Here is a 24,495-nt window from a genome sequence, read left to right on the forward strand (position 1 = left end):
AAAACACAGAATCAGGGAGTGAACACTGTTTTCTGGGCTGATAGTCCTTGTGACTCAATTACAACGTTCCTGTTAATACAGCAAAGAGGAGACCTGTGCTGGATTCTATAGGCAAATTTAATTCACTCCTAAGTGCAGTTATGGACTCCTAGCATTTGTTTTGGAGAAGTTACCCAGTCAGGTTGCAGCTAGGTTTATTTCTGTAGTTAATTTGGGAAGTGGGTCCTTGACACTCACTCCCCCTTAGTGTGAGATCCCCAAGCAAGGAGTTCAAGTGTGGCTCTGCAGCAGCACTGAGCCAGGCACAGCAATGCCTTATCCTTAAAGTCTTTATTTTCAAAGAGCAGAATTAATAAATGAAGATGTTTTTTAAGCTGTGTGAAAAAAAAGAAACTTTCCTGACCATTATTGCCTCAGGCTTCTCAGGTAGTTCACAGAGTAGCAGTTAGCATGAGAGCTGCTAAAAAGGAGATGTAGTTAGGGAGAGAAACCATGGCCATTGAGTAGTCGAGCTCTGTAACTTCCACTGTTGTTAATTTCATTACTTATTACTTCACTTCATTAATTACCAGCATTTTCCTTCCCCTCTGCGTGCGCATTCGGAGGCGCGCGGCCTCCCCTGGGGAGGGACCCACACCCCTCCCCACTGCCAGCTGCAAACCACAGAGGGGCTGGGAGGAAAACGAGGAGCTGAGAGATTGGAAAAGCAAATTCAGCCCAACTGGAGCAGCACAGACACCCAGAGAGGCCGGGGCTGTGCAGCTCCAGGCGGGGTCAGGAGCCGCGGTGACGGCCGGGCTCTGTCCCCCCTGGGCTGGCAGCTGCACAAGAGCTTGGGAAGGCACTTCTCCAAAGGGAGCAGATGATTTTCTGGTGGGGATAGAAGACTCTGGCAGCTGGCAGAAGTTCATGTTGGTCTTTTGGCTGCTGGTGGTGAAAGGAGGGGGGCTGCAGGTCCAGCCCTGTGGCCATCAGTGGGGTGGAGATGGCCACGGTACCCTCGGCCCTCCAGCCCAACTGCTGCTCAGCAAATTACCAAATGCTCCTCCACTGGATGAAAATTACCTTGCTTTCAATTCAAAGAACAGATAATGGGCTATTTTCTTCCCAAAATACTGGGGAAAAGGTGTGTGAGCACCAAATGTGCGGGTTGTTATTTCCATCTTCTAATGGGGATGGAAATCCTCCTCACCCAGCAGCTCTGAAACAGGGAAATAAACAGCCTGTTCTGATTATAGAGTTACATATTGCTTGATAGCAAATCATTCCCAAGATGAAAAAAAAAAAGAATATTACCAGAAAATTAATGTCTTCTAAGTTCCCTTCCAGCCTGTCCTTTACATTAAGGGTGTGAGAGAAACTTAGGAATTTGTCTCACCTCATTTGATGCATGTAGGGTTGTAGGGTTTTTTGACTTGCCAACAACCTTCCAGAGAAACAGCAAATGAAAGAATCCAGTGATTATTTTAAATCTGATGAGAAATGCAACTTGCATTGAAAACAAAGCAAAGTGGATTTGAGATCAAATTTAAATAAAAGTGAAAAGAGAAAGCCAATTAAAAAGCCAATAAAAGGAGAAAATACAATTACAACGAGAAATGTAAAAAAGGCCTGATAGTACATGCATTCAGTATTTATACTTGTCAAAGATATTGCTGATGGTAACTTGTCACAGAATCACTGAATTATTTGGGTTGGGAGGGACCTTAAAGCCCATCCAGTCCCACCCCTACCATGGCAGGGACACCTTCCACCAGTCCAGGTTGCTCCAACCCCCATCCAGCCTGACCTGGAGCATTTCCAGGGATCCAGGGGCAGCCACAGCTTCTCTGAGCAGCCTGTGCCAGGCCCTTCCCACCCTCACAGGGAAGAATTCCTCCCCAATATCCCATCCATCCCTGCCCTCTGGCATTGGGAAGCCATTCCTCTGTTGTTCTGTCCCTCCATGCCCTTGTCAAAGCATCCTTCTCTGTTTTCTGGCATGATCTGGTCCCTTCTGAGAGCCATCTCCCCTTTTCTTGCTGCTTTCCAAGGGATCCTGGGATGGGTTCCCACACCAAGGAGGTGTGAGACTGACCACGGTGTAACCACAGCTGTGGTTAGTGCTTGTTTCTCTGGTTTACCCCTCTGGAACTCGGGTCCTAAAAATAGTACAAGTTTGAACTGGCAGATGTTTCATTTGTCCTTTATGAGAGGACCAAAATTAGCCTCTCATTTGGCACCTAAATAAAGCAACTTAACTGCCTTTATGCGAACTTTGCAATTACTGTCTATTGAAGTTGCAACGTTTTGTTGTGTTTGATGGGGAAGAGCATTATATAAGCAACACCAGCACCTAAAAAGCCACCAGACCTTGAAAGAGAGAGGACAAATATGAAAGAGCCCAACTGGGTTTTCTGGGGGGGGACTGATTAGGATGATTGGTTGTTTTTGGGGTTTTTTTAACTTTTTTTATCCAAGACAGGTGTTTTCCCTAATGAAGGTTTCATTAAATAAAAAGAAAGAAAAAGGCAAAAGTACCTTGGAACTGCTCAGAGAGCTGTCTATTGTAAAGGTAAAAAACATTAATAAAAGGACAGCAATGGTTTCTGTAATTTTCAGAGAAAAATCTGCACAGAATGCCTGAAGCTGGGTTAGCAGTGGGACTCCCCAGGGGCAACAGAAAGATGTTATAATCAATTACCACATCATAACACTGATGTATGATAATTACTGAGTGTTCCTCCTGAGATAGTGCAGCATTTGGCTGGGATGCAGCTCTTTCATGGTCCACTGCCTGATTAATATGCAAATAATAGGCTGATTGCATGATGAATGCAGAAAATGAGTTCACTGATAACGTGAGCACCGAAGCGGGAAGATGATAAATTACTTTTACTGACTGTCCTACATTAAGTACCCTTTCTCAACAATTTTATCACAAATTAAGTAAAGCAGTATGGAGAGATTATGAGGATGTGTAAAATAATGTACCTTAATAGCTTTTATAATATTGTTGTGTGCAATGTAAATGTCATTTTGTTTCAGCACTTTCCCCAGCACTCCTCCAAAAAAGGAGGGTCTTGAGTGCAGGGACTCTGTGCTGATGGTGGGAGATGGAAGGAAAGGAAGGGAAGGAAGGGAGGGAGGGAAGGAAGGGAGGGAGGGAAGGAAGGAAGGGAGGGAAGGAAGGGAGGGAGGGAAGGGAGGGAGGGAAGGGAAGGGAAGGAAGGAAGGGAGGGAGGGAAGGGAGGGAGGGAAGGGAGGAAGGGAGGGAGGGAGGGAGGGAGGGAGGGAAGGAAGGAAGGAAGGAAAGGAAGGAAGGAAGGAAGGAAGGAAGGAAGGAAGGAAGGAAGGAAGGAAGGAAGGAAGGAAGGAAGGAAGGAAGGAAGGAAGGAAGGAAGGAAGGAAGGAAGGAAGGAAGGAAGGAAGGAAGGAAGGAAGGAAGGAAGGAAGGAAGGAAGGAAGGAAGGAAGGAAGGAAGGAAGGAAGGAAGGAAGGAAGGAAGGAAGGAAGGAAGGAAGGAAGGAAGGAAGGAAGGAAGGAAGGAAGGAAGGAAGGAAGGAAAAGAAGGAAAAGAAGGAAGGAAAAGAAGGAAGGAAAGGAGGAGGGAGGGCAGTCATTAGCCTGGGATCCATCCCATGTGGACATTGCCTGTGGCAAGGGAACGTCCACATTGTTTAGGGGGGGAGATCTCTCTAAATGCAGTGCACAGTGCACATATGCATCCTGCTGCAGCCTCTGCTCCAGAGCAGACACAAGGTTCAGATCTCAGAGGAGGGTGTGGAAATACCTTCACACTCAGGCTCCTGATGCAGGAGGACAACAAACAGTCATAAAATTGGTGCCACATTCAAGCAAGTTGGTTTAACACATCAAATCACAAGGTCAGCAAGCCAGCAAAGGCAGCATAAAATGCAGCACAACCTCCTCATGGAGGCTCTCCCTCTGTTTTCCAAAAGGTATTGTGCACACGTTTGTCTTGATACTAAAAATATAACACTGTGGGGTTGTGGCATCTTGATTGATTGCTTCCATGACATATTTGTTTTAGCATTCAGAAAATCCTTAATAAAGCATCTGCACACAAGCTGCTTTAATAATAAGGTTATTGAAAATATTTTCTAGCAGTTATTTCTAAATATTGATTTCTAGCTAAGTTACAGAAAAACAGAAAAATCTGAATATTAAGTAAAGGTTGGCAGAGTAGAGCAATGTCTTTTAAAGCAGCCATGATTCTTCCATTAATCACCTAATTTAAAATAAAGTGTCTTTTTAGAAAGGGTTTTTTTATTGGTTAAGGGTAACCTGTAAAGCCAAAAAATTATAATTCACTTTTCAATGCCAAGATCCCACTTTTTGCTCAGGAATCACAGAATCATAGGATAATTTGGGGCTGTTGGCCTGACCTGGTCATTGCTGTGATGTTTTCAACTGTCTGTCTAAATCTAGCTAAAAAATTCTTAGGTTTCCCCTTTTTTTTTTTTTTCCTGTGTTTTATTGTAAAGTAATGCTTAGGGTTACAGAGGCCTCATCTTCCCCCCAGGCTATTGCAAAAAATGTCCTTTAATTCTTCTCCTCTGAGGGTTTTCTCCTGGGGTGTTGTTGTGTCAGGGCTTGGTGTGTCTGCTCCAAAGTCAGATCTCAGGATAAATCTCACTGGAGCTGACTGACTCCAGTTGTATCTTCCTGCACAAGACTCCAGACATCCTTCAGAGCAATCCGTGCTCCCCACTCCTCCTGACTCAGTAGAAGTCTGATGGTTCCACTTTATGTAGCATTAAAATAGGTCTTGGTGTAGCTTTGGGCACAGCAGTGGGATTTCTAAAACTCAGAGGCGTTTGTGGCTGCAGGTTTGTTGAAGGGAGAATTGGTTGCCCAACTTCTCCAAGTTTTAAACATCCAGCTGCAAATCTCTCCTCATGAGTCCATCACCAGCTCCCATCTTACGTGAGTCTTTTCTCAACTTCATCTGCTTTCTCCAGCTCCTTCTGCTTCCCAGAGCTGAAAACACATTTTTCTAATAGGGGCACAAAGCTAAAACAATTATTGAAACTACAACTTAAATTGCAGCAATCCTTCAGCAATACTCAAAAGCAGGTTTTTTCAGGTAATTCTAACATCTATCCTGATTATTCAGTTTTATGTGCTCCTGACAATTAACATCTATGCAGAGTGGGAACTTTTATTTTTATATTGCCCCAGTAATTGCAGAGTTAACCAAGGCTGGTTCCTCCCCTTTCTGTGCACACACACATACATCTGCACAATTTCCTAAAGGGGTTTTTCCTTTGATCCCTCCCCCCATCTGCATAAAATTTCCCTCTGAGCCAAGACCCAAAATAACATTTTCCCCAAAGTTACAACATTTATGAAGCAAACAAACAAACAAATTCTCCACAGTCAGAGTGGTGGCAACTCCAGTGAGTGCTCACAACTCTAACTGCACCATATTTGACATCATTAGAGATGCAAACTGCAGGGAGCTTTGTGCACTCCCTACACAGAACTGGGGGAGTTTATAACTGTAGGGAGGATCATATTTTCATGAGCCAAATCGATTTGCAAATTGTGACTAGGCAAGGTTCACTCACTCAGAGTAAATCCACCAAAAGCACTACCTGGGAGAAGGCGCTTTCACGGGTGTTTTCTTTAATTAGTCAGAAGAGGGATGTGTTGCAGTGCTCTCCCACAAGTGCTGCTCAGCTTTATGACCTAGTTCAGGCTTGTGCTGCACCCCCTGTTAGTGAGGAGAGTTGCTGTTATGGTGCTTTAAAAGATTAACTTTAGAATGCTAATTTCTTCTCGTCCCTGGAGGTGTCCAAGGCCAGGCTGGACAGGGCTTGGAGCAACCTGGGGTAGTGGAAGGTGTCCCTGCCCATGGTAGGGTGTGGAGCCAGATGAGATTTAAGGTCTCTCCCAACCCAAACCATTCTGTGATTCTTTGATAAGACCCTGCAAAGGCAGACATAGCTGAAGGTAAAATCAAACAGAAGGTTGGAGGGAAGAAATTTCTCCCTGAAATTCTCACACCCTGGGAAGCTGAGTACCAGGGTTGTCCTGGGGGTGTTGCCCAGCTGTATGTGACCAGGCCCTGACTCTCAGGGCAACATTCACCAGGTTTTGGTCCACAACTTGGATAGAATGGGCAGCCTCCTCATTGGGAAACAGAAACTAATCCAGTCCCAGTGTGAGACACTTTGATCTCAGGCAACCTGCCAGGCCTGTTGTTGTCCATTAACTCATCTGCATGAGGAGGTAAATGCAGCCCTGAAGTAGCAAATGCTCTTTTAAGAGGTTGCTGAGAAATCTCCTGTCCACATTTGTCTGCTTTTATCTTGCCCACTGATGTGCTGATTTGGGAGCAAGCAGAGCCCGGGATGCCCATGGGATGTGCCCGTTCCCCCAGCCCCTCAGGAGCCAGCTGGGACTGGGCTGGCACAAACCTGAGCTTTGGACAGTGGGAAAAGTGGTGCATCAAAGCAAGCCCCAGTGCAATCATGTTTGGGTTCTCGTTGGAATGTCACAGAGTACCCTGTCATTTTGTTTTAGCAACTTGTCCTTCCAAATGCGCAGTTCGCCTTATGGCATGCCAGCAGTAAAAATGTCACTTACAATAATTACTTTTTGGTGAAAATGCTTGCTGACTTCCTACCTTCAAGCTGTTTTTTACACAGTGGGGAGATAATAAGAAATGACTTTATCCTGACTGCTCAAATGAACACTAAATGGAATTTTGGTTATTATTACTGCAGATAGAGGACTGTGTATTGAAATTTAAATAGTGGATCAGATAAACTACAGAGATTTGTCTCTGAAAATTATAGTGGATCCATTTTTTCAATCCACTTCCCTCTGAAACTTAAGGCAGCTGTTGTCTGCCTGCTGTCTTTGGAATATAGTATTTTTCATAATCCTTTTAGAGGGCCCTGAATACCTTCTGTGTTTTTCATGGTCTTCCTCAACTTCACCGTGTTCTGTACCTCGTTCCCCATGACTCCTTTTGCAGTTTATTAGCTGAGCCTGTGTTATCAGCAAAGGTTGGACAGGTTACTCTCCCAGCAGCTCCAGGAGTACAGGGTGTCTCTGTGGATGGACAGATGTGCTGGGAGGACAGACTGAGAGTGGGCTTGTGCTTTATGCTCACAGATCCAGATGCTCTAGTTCAAATCTCTGAACTTTGGATTTGGATGCAAAGCCAGTTTGCTGTCAGAGGTGAGGCAGGGTCTGAGCAAAAGCAGCAAACCTGCAGCTCTCAAAATGCACAGGAGAAGTTGCAGTGAAGGAATCTGTGTGTGCTGGCAGATGTGATGCCTCTGGGACTGGTGAAACCTTATCTGTGTCTCAGCACTGCTCTGTCACTGATGCCTCCTTGGAGGGGATACAGCAGCACTGGTGTCACGTCCTGTAGATGTCTCAGATCTTCTGGGGAGCTTGGAGCAGGTGGCACCTGCAGGTCTTTGCATCTGAGATGTCCTGAGCTTCAGAAGGAGCCTCCAGCTGGAGGGTGCTGTGGATCTGAGCTGTGCTTCACCCGTTGGATTCATCCTGTGGGCTTGGGAAGAGTTCCTGGACACCACAGAAATGGTCCCCCTTGAGCAGTGCCCTGCAGTTCTAAATGTCCCTGACTCCTGCAGACCTGGTGATGCTCAGGAGAGAAGCCTGCACTGCCTGGGGTTCCTTACACTCTGCAGGGACTCGGCCCATGACCAGAGCAGAGCAGAGGGAGGTGTCAGGCTGGGGTTCCTTACACTCTGCAGGGACCCTGCCCATGACCAGAGCAGAGCAGAGGGAGGTGTCAGGCTGGGGTTCCTTTCACTCTGCAGGGAATCTGCCCATGATCATGGCAGAGCAGAGGGAGGTGTCAGGCTGGGGTTCCTTACACTCTGCAGGGACTCTGCCCATGATCATGGCAGAGCAGAGGGAGGTGTCAGGCTGGGGTTCCTTTCACTCTGCAGGGACCCTGCCCATGACCAGAGCAGAGCAGAGGGAGGTGTCAGGCTGGGGTTCCTTTCACTCTGCAGGGAATCTGCCCATGATCATGGCAGAGCAGAGGGAGGTGTCAGGCTGGGGTTCCTTACACTCTGCAGGGACTCCGCCCATGATCATGGCAGAGCAGAGGGAGGTGTCAGGCTGGGGTTCCTTACACTCTGCAGGGACTCCGCCCATGATCATGGCAGAGCAGAGGGAGGTGTCAGGCTGGGGTTCCTTTCACTCTGCAGGGACTCTGCCCATGACCAGAGCAGAGCAGAGGAAGGTGTCAGGCTGAGACTGTGCTGGAAACCTTTGGTAGTGTTTCCAGCTGATTTGCAGACTATCAGTGGGATGGCCAAGCAGCTGAGACCCCAGGATCCAGTACTGGGGATCTCATCCCAATATGGTGAAGGGAAGATGGTGATGGGGAAGTCTTGGAGAAGAATAAGAAGATCTGGAGTTCAGGAAAACCACCTGTGATCAATGAACTGAGACAAGAACTCTGATTTCAGACTTCCTCACATTTTCCAAAACACTCTCATGGCAGATGCTGTGGGGAAGGTGCAGGGGATGGTTGGGACCAGAGCAGCATTTGGATTCATCCATTGTGCCAAGGAATGCGGGACCACAAAAGATTTTCTATGTTTGTGTAATTAAGGCAGGGTTAATTTAGTATGGTTCTCAACCAGGTTTGTAAAATACTCAGACCTATTTGCCGAATTGTTTGCAAAGTTAGTTTCTTACCAGATAGCTACTAAGGGATGGGGAGGGAAAGGGCAGGCTGTGATGATGGTTTGGGGTTTTGTTGCAGTTAGATGGTCATTCAAGCAGCAATTTTATATATTTTATATATTTATATATTTATATTTTTTAATATTTTGAGAGAGAAAGAGAGAAAATGGTGTTTTAAAAGAAAACAGGAGACATTTGTGTAATGTTGACTTTGCTTCCACTCTTTTATAGATCTTCATTTTAGACTGCATCTAAAGTATGCACAGTATTATACTGTTTTTTCTGTTTATTCCTATAATAATCTCTAGTATTATAGGAAAAAAAACAGAAGGGAAGAATTTCCTGACTTAAGAATAAGTCCTGTGTGCTCTTCCAGGAGTGACATGTGCAGGGCTATCTGTGCTGGCAGACTGAATCAGGTGTATTATTCAGAGGCATTTGCCTCCAAAGTCTGGCAGCTCCCCTTCAGTGCAGGGGCTCTGTCTTTGGTTCTCTGCACGTCTTGGCCATGAATGGGGCCCAGTTCCACTTGCCAAACATTTCAGCTTGCTGCCCCATTTCTGCAGACATCACTTGATTTACATTTTTTGATCATTATTTTTCATGCTGCATATTTGAATGTGCTCCTTAAAATCACTTGGAAGGGTTTAACTTCCCTATACCCCAGACTGTATTTTGAATTAATAATGTAAAAAGTGCTGGCAGAACCTTTGCCCTTTCGTGGCTCAGTTTTACTTACATCCTCAAAAGTTTGGATGATTTAAGTGCATTTCTGCTGTCTTTGCATCTTTAATGGCATTTGTCAACACCAGCCTGTAACTGTGCAGAAGTTACATGGAGTTTTTTATCATTTAAAATGTCATGTTAAGCTGTGTCTTCATCACATGCAGGGTCTGATGGTCACCATCTTCCCATAAAGTCATTTTTGGGGACACTCTGTTTCCCCCAGTAAAACTCAGGGCACCACTGATGTCTTTGGCTACTGAAACTTTAAAATTTCCCAGGTTCTGCAATGACCTTGTCACTGGTGATGCTCTTGATCTCTCCAGCTCTTCCATCACTTCGTTTTTGAAGCTTTGGAGCTTTTACTTCACATCTTATATTGGATGCAGGCTGTTGGAAAACAAACCTCTTTGGTATAGCAAAGTTTACCTGGAATTTATTGAAATAATTTCATCAATAAATGGAGGCCATGGAGTTTGCAGGTTGTTCTGTAATACAGTTTTATATTTATATGGACAAAATGATCCTTTCCTCCTTAAACACAAATGTGAAAACATCCATTGAATATTACTTTTAAGAAAATGGATTGCTTTTAAGTTAGTGTTATTCTTCAGAGCAGTCTGGGGTTAAAAAAGCAGAGCAAGTTTTAAAGAAATAAGCTTTCAATGTATTGTTTTCATTGGAAATGTTCAATTGCTGCTTTGGAAATCTTAATGTATATTTTTCAGATATCCTGAATTTGTGTCTTTGTCTTGTGAGGAACTTGAGAGAAATGAATACAGACAAATTATTTCATAAACCATGTGAAATGGCTGTGGATTGACAGTTAAATCTGGAATAGTGAATACAGTCAATTTTCCCCTTTGTTCTGTCAGCAGTCACTTGTACTCTAAATGTCTATTTAATTTTTTAAGTAGATTAACGGGAAATGTTTGCATTATTTGATTATTGAATTTACTGTCCCAAATAATGGATCTTTTCCTCAAATATTTATGTGATCTTGAAAATGTTTTTCCAGAAGGGAAAAATGCTAAAAATGAATAGGGAACATATTTTGAGTTATTTGTAGTACATGTACATAATGCCTCGCCTGAAATCACTGTACACTTGCCTTTTGGTGGGGAAAAAAAGCAGTTTGTCATCTGTACTGCCTTCCAAAATTAGATTCAGATAATCCCACCTTTTGGAGTAAATGAGCAGCAGATTGGTCTTAAAAATGAAATTCAAGTAAGCTCTTGGTGAGTGATATAAAAAATAAATAAGCTAATATGTGAGCAATAGAGAGCATCTCAGTGATAGATGATAACACAGATTACCTTTGTTGTGTTCATAATTAGGCTGGGCAGGGAAAGGAGAGGGAGAAGGAGGCATTAGGAAATGCTTTTGTTTAGTCCTGTGTGGTTGGGTTTGGTTTGGTTTTTGGGTTTGTTTTTTTTATTATTTTGTCCTTTATTTCCCCCTGTGTGTGTGTGTGTGGCTCACCGTGCACAGATGAGGAATTGTATAGGAAATTTGCAGCTGCTCCAGTTATTCAGTAAGATTTGTATAAGCTGGCACAAGGGACAAAATTAGAGGGAAGTTGAAGGAGTGCTGTGCAGTTTATTAGCTAGGCAGCCATAATTTTGACCTTGCTGTGGGTTAAAGGACACAGACCTGAGAAGAAATCTGTTTATCATGTGGGGAATTCATGCCATCCCTGACAGTGTACAGTGAACAAGATGGATGAGCTGCCAAATTGGTCCCTCGCATGGGTGAATCAGGGCAAATTTACAGTACAATTCCTCTGCTGCTCCTGATACAGAAATAACATTTCCCAGGGTTTCTGTTCAGTTGTATGATGACCCAGGGTGAGCAGAGAGAAGAAATAGGATTTGTAGGATCCCCTTTACCTTAAAGATTTACATGCACCTCAATTGTTGTCTTCCTCTTTTGCATCTCACATAAAGCACTAAGGAAAAAGTCAGATTTTTAGGTTTGAGAGAGCAACTTCAGGTGTCAGGGAAGCTCTTGAATGCAGCATGGGGAAGCTCCCAGAACAACAAACACCATTATCCTCTGCACTCTGCTCCTACCGGGCCTGACTTTTCCTTCAGCATTTGGGATATGTTTCCATGCTGCACAGGCTGCATGCTCTGGAATGATCTGACAATATTCTGGATAACAAATTCAAAAAACAGTGAGGTTTGCTGGCAGCCACTGCCTGATGGGACCTGAGACTCCTCTGTGGTAGCACCACAGAGAAAACTCTGGGCTCTCTTGGGTTTGGATGGGCTCTGGGCTCCTCCTTGTGCAGCTGAGAGCTCTGTCAGCCTCCTGCAGGCAGCTGGAGCCAAAGCCAGGGATGTGTGAGGCTGGAATCCATGCCATAAACCCTGGTAATGGGTGGGAGGCAGCAAGGAGGAGGAAGCAGCCCCACAGAAATGGGAAAAGCTGTGGATGGAGAAATCGCCCGTGCTCCTTATCTCCTCAATGGTTCTTGTAAACCACAGTGCCTCCGTGATGTTGCTTTAAAAAAGGTTCAGCCTGTACCCTCAGATGTCTGGAATCTCTGAATAAGCTCAGTCAGTACATTCTGTGAGAGATAAATTTATTGGGGGGGAAACAATTTGTACAGAACCTATTGTTGTTGGCAAATTAACAGATTGGGAAAGCTTTCCTTTAAACCAAGTGTCACAATAACAGATTTGGGTGTCTCCTGACCCACTCAATATCTTTATGTTGGATTTTCAAATTCTTTAATTAATACAGCATAATTACAAACTGTATTTTAATCTTGTTATTTCTGGACAAAGAGAATTGCAGAAATGTGATGTGTGTGATAAGAAACAAAATGAAATCAATAACACTCTCGAGACAGAGAGTTGTATCAGTTGTAGAAAATCCCTCATTGACAGAACAAAATAGTGGCTGAGTGAGTTTCTTACAAGTCACAGAAGGAAGTTTAAACCAGTCTAGAATGGTAGCTTTAAAACCATCCTTATATAAAAATGTTGTGACAAGCAAAACTGAGATTTCCTGACCAAGGAAATTGCGTGCAAACTTACAGACTATTGCACTTCAGTTTTTCCTGATTTTTATTTGTATTTGTACATCTTGTCTTTAGAAGAAATCAGAGACGACTCAAGATAAAATTAGAAAATAATTCTTGTTTTTAAAAAGAGGCTTTTTAGTACCCAAGTCATAGCAAATAGCATTTTGCATACTTAGGCATTTCTTTAAGTAGGTAGAATATAAATGAGGAGGAAAGTTAAATATCCTGCAATCAAAACATTACAATTATGCTAAAGTGGGGACTTTTTTATCTTTTTTTACTTACAGAAAGTACTCCAAAGACTTCTGCCAGTTGCAGTCCTGCTCCTGAATCTCCCATGAGTTCCAGTGAATCAGTGAAAAGCCTGACTGAGTTGGTACAGCAGCCCTGCCCTGCCATAGAGACGAGTAAGGATGGCAAATCCCAGGAATCCAGTGAGCCACCTGCATCTGAATCCCAATCCACGACCCCTCTGCCACTCTCAGGCCACTCTGCACTCAGCATCCAAGAACTGGTGGCCATGTCCCCTGAGCTGGACACCTATGGCATCACCAAGAGGGTCAAGGAAGTGCTCACGGACAACAATCTTGGTAAATCTCTTTATTCTCATTTCTTGACCAAAATCATGTGTAAGTGTTCATGTTTTTATTGTTAGCTACAGTGGATGTCAATGAGAATGCCTGGCTTTGACTCTGGCCTAAGCTTTAACTTGCTAAAAAGATACAAAATCTTTTTAAACTGGTGGAAAACTCCTTTCAGATTGTCACACTCTACTTCAGATCCCATCACACCCTTGTTGTTCTTGGCTCAGCAGCCAGGTACTGCTCCCACCTCCCAAAACAGAGTCCAGCAGGCTGTCAGCACCCCCAGAACCCCAGAGCCAGGGAGATCTCCCCTTGGGAAAGGCTTTTTCCCCCACACTTGTAAATTCCAGGCCCATTTTGGGTGAAGTAGAGAAGCCCAGCATGGTTGGAGAGGAAGGTGCACCACAATCAGGAGCACAGTGTCCCTGCAGAGCTGGGAGGGAAAATCCACACTCAGCTGAGGTTTAGAGGAGCCTGAGATAAGTGTGCAGGGCCACTCAGTTCTTCTGCTTAGAGATGTGCAAAACTCAGGCTGCTTTTGCCTACAGATGGGTTTTTGGCTGTTGCCTTTATTGCCATGACTGTTTGGAATAGTCACAGGGAATAACCTGATGTGAGTATGGGAAATCCGCATCAATTCTGTCACTGTGCCTCTAAATCACTGGTTCTTCATGGTTTTAACCCTTCTTTCCCCCCCCCCCCCAAAGCTTTGGGGAGTGTTTGTGGGTCCTTTGAGGGCTCTGGCAGGAGGGCAGTAAGGCTGTCCCAGTGTTACCTGCTCCTGCTTCTGGGTCTGAGCAAGGGATCCAGCCCACCTGCATCAGGTGTTCAGGGGAATTGCTGGTGCTCCCCAGAAGTACCAGCTTCTCTTCCTTCACTACAAATAGGACCAAAAGTTTAGATTTAGACTGGTGGTGTTACTTATGAGAGAAGAATTTTATCCATATCATCTGAACGTGATGACTGTGAAAGTAAAATCTCCTCTATTTTAGTATGTGAGGAAGCCTCTTTTCATCTAGACACAGAAATGTGTTATTTCCTTAAAATATTTTTTAAGGGGAAAAAATACTGGGATGGGGGAGGTCCAAGTTCTCATTTAACATCATTTGGGAGAAAAAAAGGAAATGGCCCTGATCACTGACAGAGCATGAATGAGATTGTGTTCCACTGAGCCCAGCAGAATTCCTTGCCCATGCCCTCGGCTGGGGCAGATGGTGATTGCTTGTTCAGTGGAGATAAGGTAGAGATAAAGCCCCAAATCATGGTAAGGGTTTGCAGATCCAAGCCCCTGGTTTTTGGGCAAAATGCTATTGAGTGCTGTACCTGCTCTGGTGTTCCAGAGAGGCTTGGAAAAAAAATATATTTTTGTCTACATTTGCTTTGATGCCATTTTTACTTAGTCTTTTTAATTTCCCATGATTTTGTTTTCCTACAGTGTGGCTGACAAGCCTAAAAAGCAGCAGAAGAGCCAGGAAATGTGCCCCAAACTCTGCATTAGGTGTGGAACCAGTTTCAATGTCTCCTTTTGTGCCCTCAGTGTGCTGCTGCACCAGGTTTTCTGGTGCACAGGTTTCTCTGCTTTAGGCCACTGGGCCTTGTGAACCTGTCACAGGCAGCTGGTGGTGGCTGAGGTGTCCCAGTGTCACCAGCCAGTGAAGGCCACAGTTGTACAGAACAGTTCAGACTGAGCTGGGTGGGTCTCTCCTCCCCTCACCAGTCAGGGGAATGGCTTCAAACTGAAGCAGAGCAGGTTCAGGTGGGATGTTAGGATGGAATTCTTCCCTCTGAGGGTGGGGAGGTCCCAGCACAGGGTGCCCAGAGCAGCTGCCCCATCCCTGGAAGTGCCCAAGGCCAGTTTGGACAGGGCTTGCAGCAGCCTGGGCCAGTGGAAGGTTTTCCTTTCACTAGGAGCTGGAACTGGGTGATCTTAAAGTTCCTTTCCAACCCAAAGCATCCTCTGAAGGTTCTGTGCCTTCATCACACTGTTCACACTGAGATGTGCTCCAAAAGTCGGAGTATCCTCAGGGATTCCCTGCTGGGCTGCAGGAGCTCACAGAGGGAAGAAGATGCACTCAGCTGTTTGAGGATAGGGCATATGGGGCATTTTGTAGGAAGGGTCAAGACTTTCCATGAGAGATCCAGTAGGATCTACATCAGTGGGAACAGGCATGAAGGGTGGGGAGGAGTTTTAGGAAACCTGTGCTTAAAAATATTGCTGTTATTGCTGGTGCTCTGCTGAAGATGGAGCATGTTACACCTGCTCCCTCCCAGGGATGATTTCTGACACCTTCCCCCTTAGCTTGGGAGGCTTTCAGGTGTTTTCTCCTGTCCTGCCATATCCTGACATGAAATAAACAGCACAAACATCTTTAGCTTTGTTCTTAACACCTAGAGAACATGATGTTACCTCCTTCCACATTTGCATTTTTAATTTTTAGGCTGTAGTTTAAAGGTTCATTTCCTTCAACAGCACTGCCAGCACTGCTCATTCCCAACCCTTTTGCAAATCTGTGCCCATATTCCTGTTCATGTGGCAACACAATAGCAGATTTTTTAAGTGGCTGTGTTATCTTGTTAGTAGCTGGCAGGTTTACAGGAAAATGGATGAGGCCTTGCTGATGTTTTTAAATACAAATAGGGAGCAGGTTACCCCAGCAAGACATGTGATAAAAACATAAAGATAAAATTGATAAAATTTCCTCTGAATTACCTCTTTTGTCTGATTTTCCTGATATTGAGGGTAGTAGAAAATCACTTATTACTCAGGAGCTTGAGTGAATTCTGAATGTAGGTTTCTGTTCAGTCTGTAGGAGCTGTTTTCAGGGCTAGTTTTGGAGCTTATTAGCAGTGTGTCATGTTAAGCCCTATTCTCCTTTCACCTCTCTGCCTCTCAATATCTCAGCTGCTTCCTCTGAAAGCTTTGCAGACCCACCTGCCCCACACACCTGAGTGGGATGTTCTGCAGCTTCTGACTGGTCCCATATTCCCTCCTCTCTCCATATAGGCAAAAAAAAAACCACCAAGGCAAAAATCTTGGGATGTTTGTAAAGAGAAAGAGGAGGGGAATCTTGGAGTTAAGTGCAGGGGATGGGTCTGTAGAGCAGATCTTTGCCATGAGCTGTCTGTGTCAGGGTCAGGGAAGGCTGTGAAGAGCTGGTGGTGCTTTTTGCAGGCTTGGGATTCTCCTGCAGAGCTGTGGGGTCAGAACTCCCACTCACCCCATTGTCCCTTAGGGATCTGTTGGTTACCACTGGCTACAAGTGCTGGGATGTGGAGGGAGAATGTTCAGTTGTGTGTTAGTGAGGGCACTCAGCAGCTGCAGATCAGACATAGGACCCTGAGCCCCAAATTTGGGGGTTATGGAAAGATCTTTGGGTTATCTTGAAATGCCATGGCAGCAGCATTTGTTATCTTAAATCCTGATGACTCAGATGACTCCAGGCTCTCCTGCAGCAGAAGTTGGTATCAAGGCAGTGCAGCTGAGGAAGAGCACTGAACTGAAGGGGGTTAGAAAATCAGTTCTGTGGTTGGGTTTGAGCTGCACAGGCATTTTCCCTAGTCCTTAATAAGTTAGATCTTCCCCATATAAAATCATTGTCAGCAGTGCACATATGAACACTGTACACTGTCAAGCATTTGCAGATTTTACCCTGCCAGATGACAGCATTTTGTAAGAGAACTAAAATTAACTATTCTTAATTAGAAATACTGTGGAGATTGTAAAACAAAAATTGTATTGCAAATTCTGATTATCTCTAGTGAGTAAGGCACAGTTAGATCCCCACAGATAGCACAGCACAGAAATTCCATACATGTTTCTGTGGGGACATTTATATGGCCATTGCTGAAGGGGGAGGTTGCATTGCTCTTGGTTCACTGATTGCTGGAAATGTTTGGATTGCCCTGTTGGAACAAAGCTGTGGCACTGCCCTCCTGCATAAGAGCTAAGTAGCCTCACTGCTCTCACTAGTTGCCTGCTTAGCTAGAAGTTCAGTTTATTTTTCCTCTCCTCATTTTATTTTTTGCACACTGTTTCACTGTAAGGTCCCGCTCCCCAAACGTGTCGAGCTCCTCCCTTTATCCCAGGCAGATCCTGAGGATTAAACCAAAGCTCAATATTTACCCTTCTAGTGGGGGGCAGAGCATTTATTCTCCTAAATGTTTCTTCTGGGTTTTTGAAGCAGTTGTGAAATAAGAATAATTGAGGAATGATCTCGTGTTCTTCGCCGTGTCTCGGCTGAGTGAATTCATGCTCTTCTCAATTTCCCATCAGGTCAGCGTTTGTTTGGGGAGACAATCCTGGGGCTGACCCAAGGCTCTGTCTCAGACCTGCTGGCTCGCCCCAAGCCCTGGCACAAGCTGAGTCTGAAGGGAAGGGAGCCCTTTGTCCGTATGCAGCTGTGGCTCAACGATCCCAACAACGTGGAGAAGCTGATGGATATGAAGCGCATGGAGAAAAAAGGTAACAGGAGCAGAGTGCTGACTCACACCTTGCACTCCTCAGCCTGGCTTTAGAGCCCTCCAGAAACAGTGGAGAGGCAGCATTGATCCACTGTTGTGAGGCTTGTGCAAAAAGACTTCACCACAGGTTTTTTTTGGAGCTTTTATTTGATGCTTGCTCAAGCAGATACGTCTCGAAATAAAAGGAAAACAAACACACAACTGTGACCATGTTCACAGGGGTCTGAGGATGAGGGAAGAGATGAGCATCTGACTCCATGTTTCAGAAAGCTTGATTTATTATTTTATGATATATATTATATTTAAACTATACTAAAAGAATAGAAAAAAAGATTTCATCAGAAGGCTAGCTAAAAATAGAATAAGAAAGAATGATAACAAAAGCTTTGGCTCGGACTCTCTGTCCAAGCTAGCTTACTGTGATTGGCCATTAATTAGAAACAATCAACATGAGTTAATCAAAACTCTACCTGTTGCATTCCACAGCAGCAGATAACCATTGTTTATATTTTGTTCTTGAAGCATCTCAGCTTCTCAGGAGAAAAAATCTTAAGGAAAAGATTTTTCATAAAAGATGTCTGTGACACACAACAAAAAGCCAACCCCAAACCCTAAATATTCACCAGCTGCTGGGGAGTCATTGCTGTTTTCTCCTATAGATTAATTACTGAGGCCCTGGTGTATCACTGATAACTTACCTTACCAAATGAGAAATGTGGGTTTGGGTTATTAGTCAATAGTGCTGCAGCTGGTCACAGATGTTGGGCTGGAAGAACTGTGCATTGATTCCTGGGAAAGCTCCTTGCCAGTCCTGCACTGATGGCTGCTGGGAGGAGAGAAAAATGCAGCCTTTATAAAAAGCTATTGCAGAATAATGATATTTGAAGCCTTTATAGGGAGGGGTAAGGTGATTGTGTTAATAAAATAAAATTTGTGTCATGCTCACATAAAACAGGGTCATGGGGATGGACCTGTGAGTGCTCTGAGTTGTTACTGGGTATCTTAGCAGGAAGTACATCCTGCAAATTTATCCAAGTCTCTCCATTTTAAATTCATAACTAAAACCCAGTGGTTATGCAGAGCCCTGTTTTTAGTATGTTCATGTGATTTTACAAGAGAGACTCGTGGGCTGCCATTATCAGCAGTTAACTAATTAATGATATATACATCTCTGGAGCTACCCCTTAATGATATTAGCACAGACATCATTAATCGTGTACACTGCAAGCTCTGCTGTTGACTGATGTTCTGAAAGCATTTACACATTTGATCAAGAACTTGGTGATTATATTTAAAATTGCAGTGAGGGAGCTTCTGGGAAAATTATAGTCTTGCAGGCTTTTAAGAAGAAATTCAAGTCCTTGTCACAGTAACCAGTATAAAATAAAGCAGTGCAGTATCTTAGCACATGTATGATCTTCCATGGGGAGAAAAATCCACTTGGGTTTCCCACTTACAACTGTAAACCAAAGGGAATCATGAGGAGTTTTGCTGTATTAGAAACATGGCAGGAATAAAATTGTCAACTAGCTGGATTTTTTATAGCCTCACAGAGAATATTGCCCATAATGCAGCAAAATAAAATAAAAATAATTTAAAAGTAGTACTGACAATATCCTTTCAAAACGATTTTCTAAACTGGATTCTTATCAAATAGTGAGCAATACATATGGTCTGTAGATGGCATCTGAATAGAGATAAGGCCATAAATCATTGAGACTCTGCTCTGAGCTCCTGAACTGTGCAAGTGCTGTCCTCAGAACAGTCTAAAGTGAATTCTGCCCTGTATTTTCTGCAAAATCCTTTCATGCAGGTAAGGATCCTGTGATTTAACCTTTTAAATTGCTCCAGAGCCACATTAAGAATTTAACTTTCCTTTCAGCTAATGTCAGTTAAAGAACAATGCAACTGGGTCTGCTTCCAGTGAAACATTATTATCAATTATTTCTCTGCCACATTTTATTAAGGGAGTAAATTAATAATTATGATAAAGGTGAACTGCATATCTCTTTTTTTTTTTTTTCCTGTTCTGCCAGTCTGAAGTTTGTGCTATAAATGTCCCTTTTAAGAGGTTCTGAAAATTTGCCATGTACACTGACCAACCTCTTTGGAGGGAGCTGGGGCTTCATGCTCACCAGGCTGAGACATTTGCACACCTTTCCTGCCTTGGAAATGTCCATTCCTCTCATAACCTCTGGGGTGTTGGGCTGCTGGAGCATCACACTCCTCACAGAACAGCACTGCTGTCAGGAGAAAATTGAATTCCCTTTATTTCCCCATTATTTCACTTTTTAATAATCTTGTTCAATACCACATAAGGTAAAAATTATATTAAAAGGGGCTCTGTTTTATCTCAGTGGGCAGCTGTGCAGTGGTGTCTGTGGCATCCATAGCTGGGCACATGTGGATTGGGGGGGGAAAGGTGGAACTCAGTCAGCCTCAGACCCAGATCCAGACCTTTGCCCAAATTACAGCTGGGCTTCCTTTTTTTTCATATATCTCCTGAGAAATGGAGACTGGTCACAGACAAAAATCAAACTTCTCCAAAAATAAAGTGTGTTTGTAACTTGGATTCCAGTTTGAGCCTTGCTGTCACTGCAGATGTGCTGAATGATCTCCTTACGTTGTCTGCACACAGCACATATGTTTAAAAATAAAAATAAAAATGGAAAAGCTTTTAAAATGTCATCTAAGTTTCCAGTGACCAGCATTAAAGCCAGAAGTCTGAGTCCTAGTTCTGCCTTTGGCCCAGTGGAAATTTGTCCTGATAGTAGATTGTCCTCCAGAAAACAATTGCTCTGACAGAACAGTGGGACACTCTCCTCTTTATTTGTATTTTAATGAAATATGTGCTTTTATATTTTTTGTTCCATTCTCATGAGAGCATCCCAGCTCAGCCAGTGCACCTTTTGTGATCCCAGTGTGAGATTACAGGAGCAGAGGAAGGAATGACATTTTTCCCAAGCTCTCACAGCTCCACATTGTCCTTTGCTGCTTAAGACAGGAGCTCTGCCCTGCCAGAAATCCCATCCTGTGGAGAGCAGACAAAGGGAGATCCAGCCCATCCTGATCCCTGTGTGTCTCATGCTGACTCAGTGACCTGGCCAAATTCCAGAAACTCCAGTCAGAGGTGATCTGAGCCCCTGTCACATCTCCCATGCCAGGTTCTGGTTTGTCTTGGGCCTCCTTGAAGCTGCTGCCCATTGCTGAGGTGATGGATGTTATCCTCCAGCTTCTTGGTTCTGCTGTGCAAGGAAACAAGGGAGCTTTGGCTGTAGTTTGCAGGTCAATGCAAGTTGGAAATAACACCCAGGAAGGAGCTTTGAGATGATACACCTTATAGGAATATGAGATTATCTTGCTGGATTGATTAATTCCATGGTTGAAGGTTGTAACAGTTCCTTGAAGACTGCAAAAATAAGGCCAATGGGTCACCTTGAAATAATGCAGATTTTTTGCAGTTTTACATCTGGTTGGAACAACTTAAATAGTTGTATTTTTAAAGGAGATTTATTTGAAAAAAAAAAGAAAACCACTTTGTTTTTTATGGTTATTTCAAACGTGTGCAGGACTGTATCACGTCAGAGTGATGGATCACGAGCAACTCACGTTGTGTTCCATATCAGTGATCTTACACAGTAGGCAATCCTCAGGTAATCTGTCATATTCAGGAAAAACAAAATGTGGGCCATGCAGATACCCCCAAAGGTTACAGAGTGTGTTCAGAATTCACTGCCATGATAGTCAAGCCACAGTGCCACAGGTCCCGCTGGAGGCACCATGGAGAGGGCAGGGGCTGGAACCCTCTGGAGCCAGCAAACCCAGCCAGTCCTGGAGGGAGCCCTGCCAGGAGGCACTGGCTGGGGTTTGAACACTGCAGTTGATTTGATTGCACTGATTTTTTTATCCACTGTGCAGCCTCAGCCTGAAGGCAGAGCTGTGGGGAGAGAAAAATTGAATTTTTGAAGAATTTGGTTGCTGACCAGTGTGACTGGCCCCACAGTGTCCCTGGCTCCAACCAGAGCTCCTGGCTTCTGGAGATTTAATGCCTCCTGGATTGATGTCAGGCTGGTGTAATCTGCAACTTAATACCCGAGGTTATCAAATTTTAGCTCTTGAATACATAAACTCTTTAATATCTGGAAGGTATTTAACAACCATTAAATATTTTATTGACAAGATTCATCTATATTTGCTGTTTTCAGCCCCCTCATTAGCAATGCTTGTGCATGATACTGCCAGGTGCAGTAAATCCCACCTCTCCATGCCCAGTGTAAATCAATCAAGTCAGTGACAGCCTTTGCTGGGACTCCTTCCTTGTGGAATTTGCCAGGATAATTCAATCCCAATCAGGGAGGAAGGTCAGTGGCAGGATCACAGGCTCCTGCCATCAGCCTCACCGAGCCCATCAGTGCAGGGAGAGCTTTCTTTAAAGTGTCTGTGTTTTGGAAGGAGCTTTGTGTAGGGGAGGAGGGTGCTGGGGGCTGGTTTTCTTTCCTAACCTGTCACTACCTCAGCAGAGAGCTGTAGGGAAAGGCAGCAAACGCCTGATGGTTGTTCAGCCCATCCCTGGCATCTCCGAGCTCCAGGCGCCATCGTGTGTTGGAGATGGCTGGGGAAGGCTGGGAATGCTGCAGCTCCACTTCCACAGTCATGTTTGCCTTCATGTCAGAGACACCTCCATGTACACCTGAAGTGTTTTAACCACCAAACCCCTTTCAGTCAAAACGAAGCACAACTGTCCCAGTCAGGGCCCTGCGTGGGAGCTCGCTCCTCCTGAAGGAGTGAATGTGAAATGAGTCGTGTGAACTGAACCCTGTCATTCGTGTCCCACGTTCATTGTAAAGGCAGCAAACTCTGGCAGGTTTCCAGCTGACTTACCCTCTTTTCTTCTCTTTCTGCCTCTTGCATCCTCCCTTCATTTGGTCTCTCATCCTTCCCATCCCCTCCCAGCAGCCCATCCCTGCATCCCCACCTGTGGCAGTGTTTGCAGGGGTCCCAGGATGAGGGAAGAGATGAGAATCTTGACTCCATGTTCAGAAGGCTGATTTATTAATTTATGATATATATGATATTAAAACTTATACTAAAAGAATAGAGAAAGGATTTCATCAGAAGGCTAGCAAGAAATAGAAAAGAATGATAATAAAATCTTGTGACTGAGCAGAGAGTCCAAGACAGCTGCTTCCTCTAAAAGCTTTGCAGACCCACCTGCCCCACACACTTGAGTGGGATGTTCTGCAGCTTCTGACTGGTCCCATATTCCCTCTTCTCCCCATGCAGGCAAAAAAAAAAACCCCACCAGGGCAAAAATCATGGGATGTTTTTAAAGAGAAAGAGGAGGGGAATCTTGGAGTTAAGTGTTAAGTTAATATTGGAGTTAAGCTGGACTGTGATTGGCCATTAATTAAAAACAACCACATGAGACCAATCCCAGATGAACCTGTTGCATTCCACAGCAGCAGATAATCACTGTTTACATTTCGTTTCTGAGGCCTCTCAGCTTCTCAGGAGAAAAGATCCTAACAAAGGGATTTTTCATAAAATATGTCTGTGACACCCACCTGCCATCTCCATGTTTATCCCTACACTTTCCCCATCCTTCCTTCTCAGCAGCAAGTTTACACCCAAGTTACAAAGACCCTGATAGATAAGAATCCTTTGACTGTACATTTGTATTCATCCTGGGCTGACCCAGTGTCCCTCTCTTCCAGCCTACATGAAACGGCGGCACAGCTCCGTCAGCGACAGCCAGTCCTGCGAGTCCTCGTCCGCTGGCATCGACTACAGCCAGGGTGCCAGCCCCCAGCCCCAGCACCAGCTCAAGAAGCCCCGGGTGGTGCTGGCACCAGAGGAGAAAGAAGCTCTCAAACGAGCCTACCAGCAAAAGCCATACCCATCACCAAAAACCATTGAGGAACTCGCCACGCAGCTCAACTTGAAAACCAGCACCGTGATCAACTGGTTCCACAATTACAGGTGAGTGACCTCTGCTCCTCAGGGAGGGCTTGGCTTGGCTTGGCTTGGCTTGGCTTGGCTTTGGCAGTGCTGCTCTGCCTCTGCACACCGTGTGGGATGGTTGTGCAAAACAAGCAGCTTTGACAGCAGGGAGGTTCTCACTAACACAGTGCTAATGCTCCAGACTAATTTTAAGTCATCCCTGAGGAGCAGCTGTACTCACATATTGATGTGAGTAGTGCTTTTAAACAGAAAGTCTGGCTTTTGGGGTGGGCGTGGATGTAGAGATGTCCACTGATGAATATTTATAAAGGCACTGCAGCAGGCCAGGCTGCTCTGCCTGACTCACATGTGCACACGCGCAGACACGTGTGGGGGGTGTGGTGGGTGTTGTCCCTGGGTCACTGGGTGGGGGGTACTTGGAAATGTCCTTTATTGGATGCTATCAGAATTGCCCTGCTTTCACTGTGTCATTTTTCTGCATCAGAAGAAAAAAAGGATTTTCTTTTAGGTCTTGAGTCACCAAGCTCTGAAAATAGGCACAGTGTTTGTGCTGTGTTTCTGGGAAGCTTCATGGAGTCCTGAAGGACACAGAGCCAATAACCCTGAAGTCAGATGTGGCCACAGAGAGGGGCTTCTTACAAGGGCCTGGAGTGCCAAGACAAGGGGGAATGGCTTTAAACAGCCAGAGGGCAGGGATAGATGGGATATTGGGAAGGAATTGTTCCCTGTGAGGTTGGACAGGCCCTGGCACAGGGTGCCCAGAGCAGCTGTGGCTGCCCCTGGATCCCTGGCAGTGCCCAAGGCCAGGTTGGACAGGGCTTGGAGCAGCCTGGGACAGTGGAAGGTGTCCCTGCCATGGCAGGGGATGGAACAAGGTGAGCTTTTAGGTCCCTTCCAACCCAAACCATTCCAAAATTCTATGATTTATTTCATTGGTATGATTAAATCACTGAGTCCTACTGAAATAAAATGTTGGTCTCTCATTTGAGGAGGAACCTTCTCCACATTTGAGCCCCTGAAGGAGGTTTTGGCCTAGAGACAGTGATAAAA

The 24,495-nt window shown here is 44.6% G+C and overlaps 1 protein-coding gene across 1 annotated transcript in view; it reads left to right on the top strand.

The window, feature by feature from the left end:
- Nucleotides 1-24,495, top strand: part of CUX1 (cut like homeobox 1) — a 242,749-nt gene that overhangs the window by 212,819 nt on the left and 5,435 nt on the right. Inside the window, 3 exon segments of the mRNA XM_054517048.1 lie at nt 12,727-13,029; nt 17,297-17,485; nt 23,199-23,463. Of these exon segments, the coding sequence (XP_054373023.1) occupies nt 12,727-13,029; nt 17,297-17,485; nt 23,199-23,463 (757 nt within the window).

This window comes from Molothrus ater, chromosome 21, assembly GCF_012460135.2.
Source record: "Molothrus ater isolate BHLD 08-10-18 breed brown headed cowbird chromosome 21, BPBGC_Mater_1.1, whole genome shotgun sequence".
NCBI classification, from domain to species: domain Eukaryota; kingdom Metazoa; phylum Chordata; class Aves; order Passeriformes; family Icteridae; genus Molothrus; species Molothrus ater.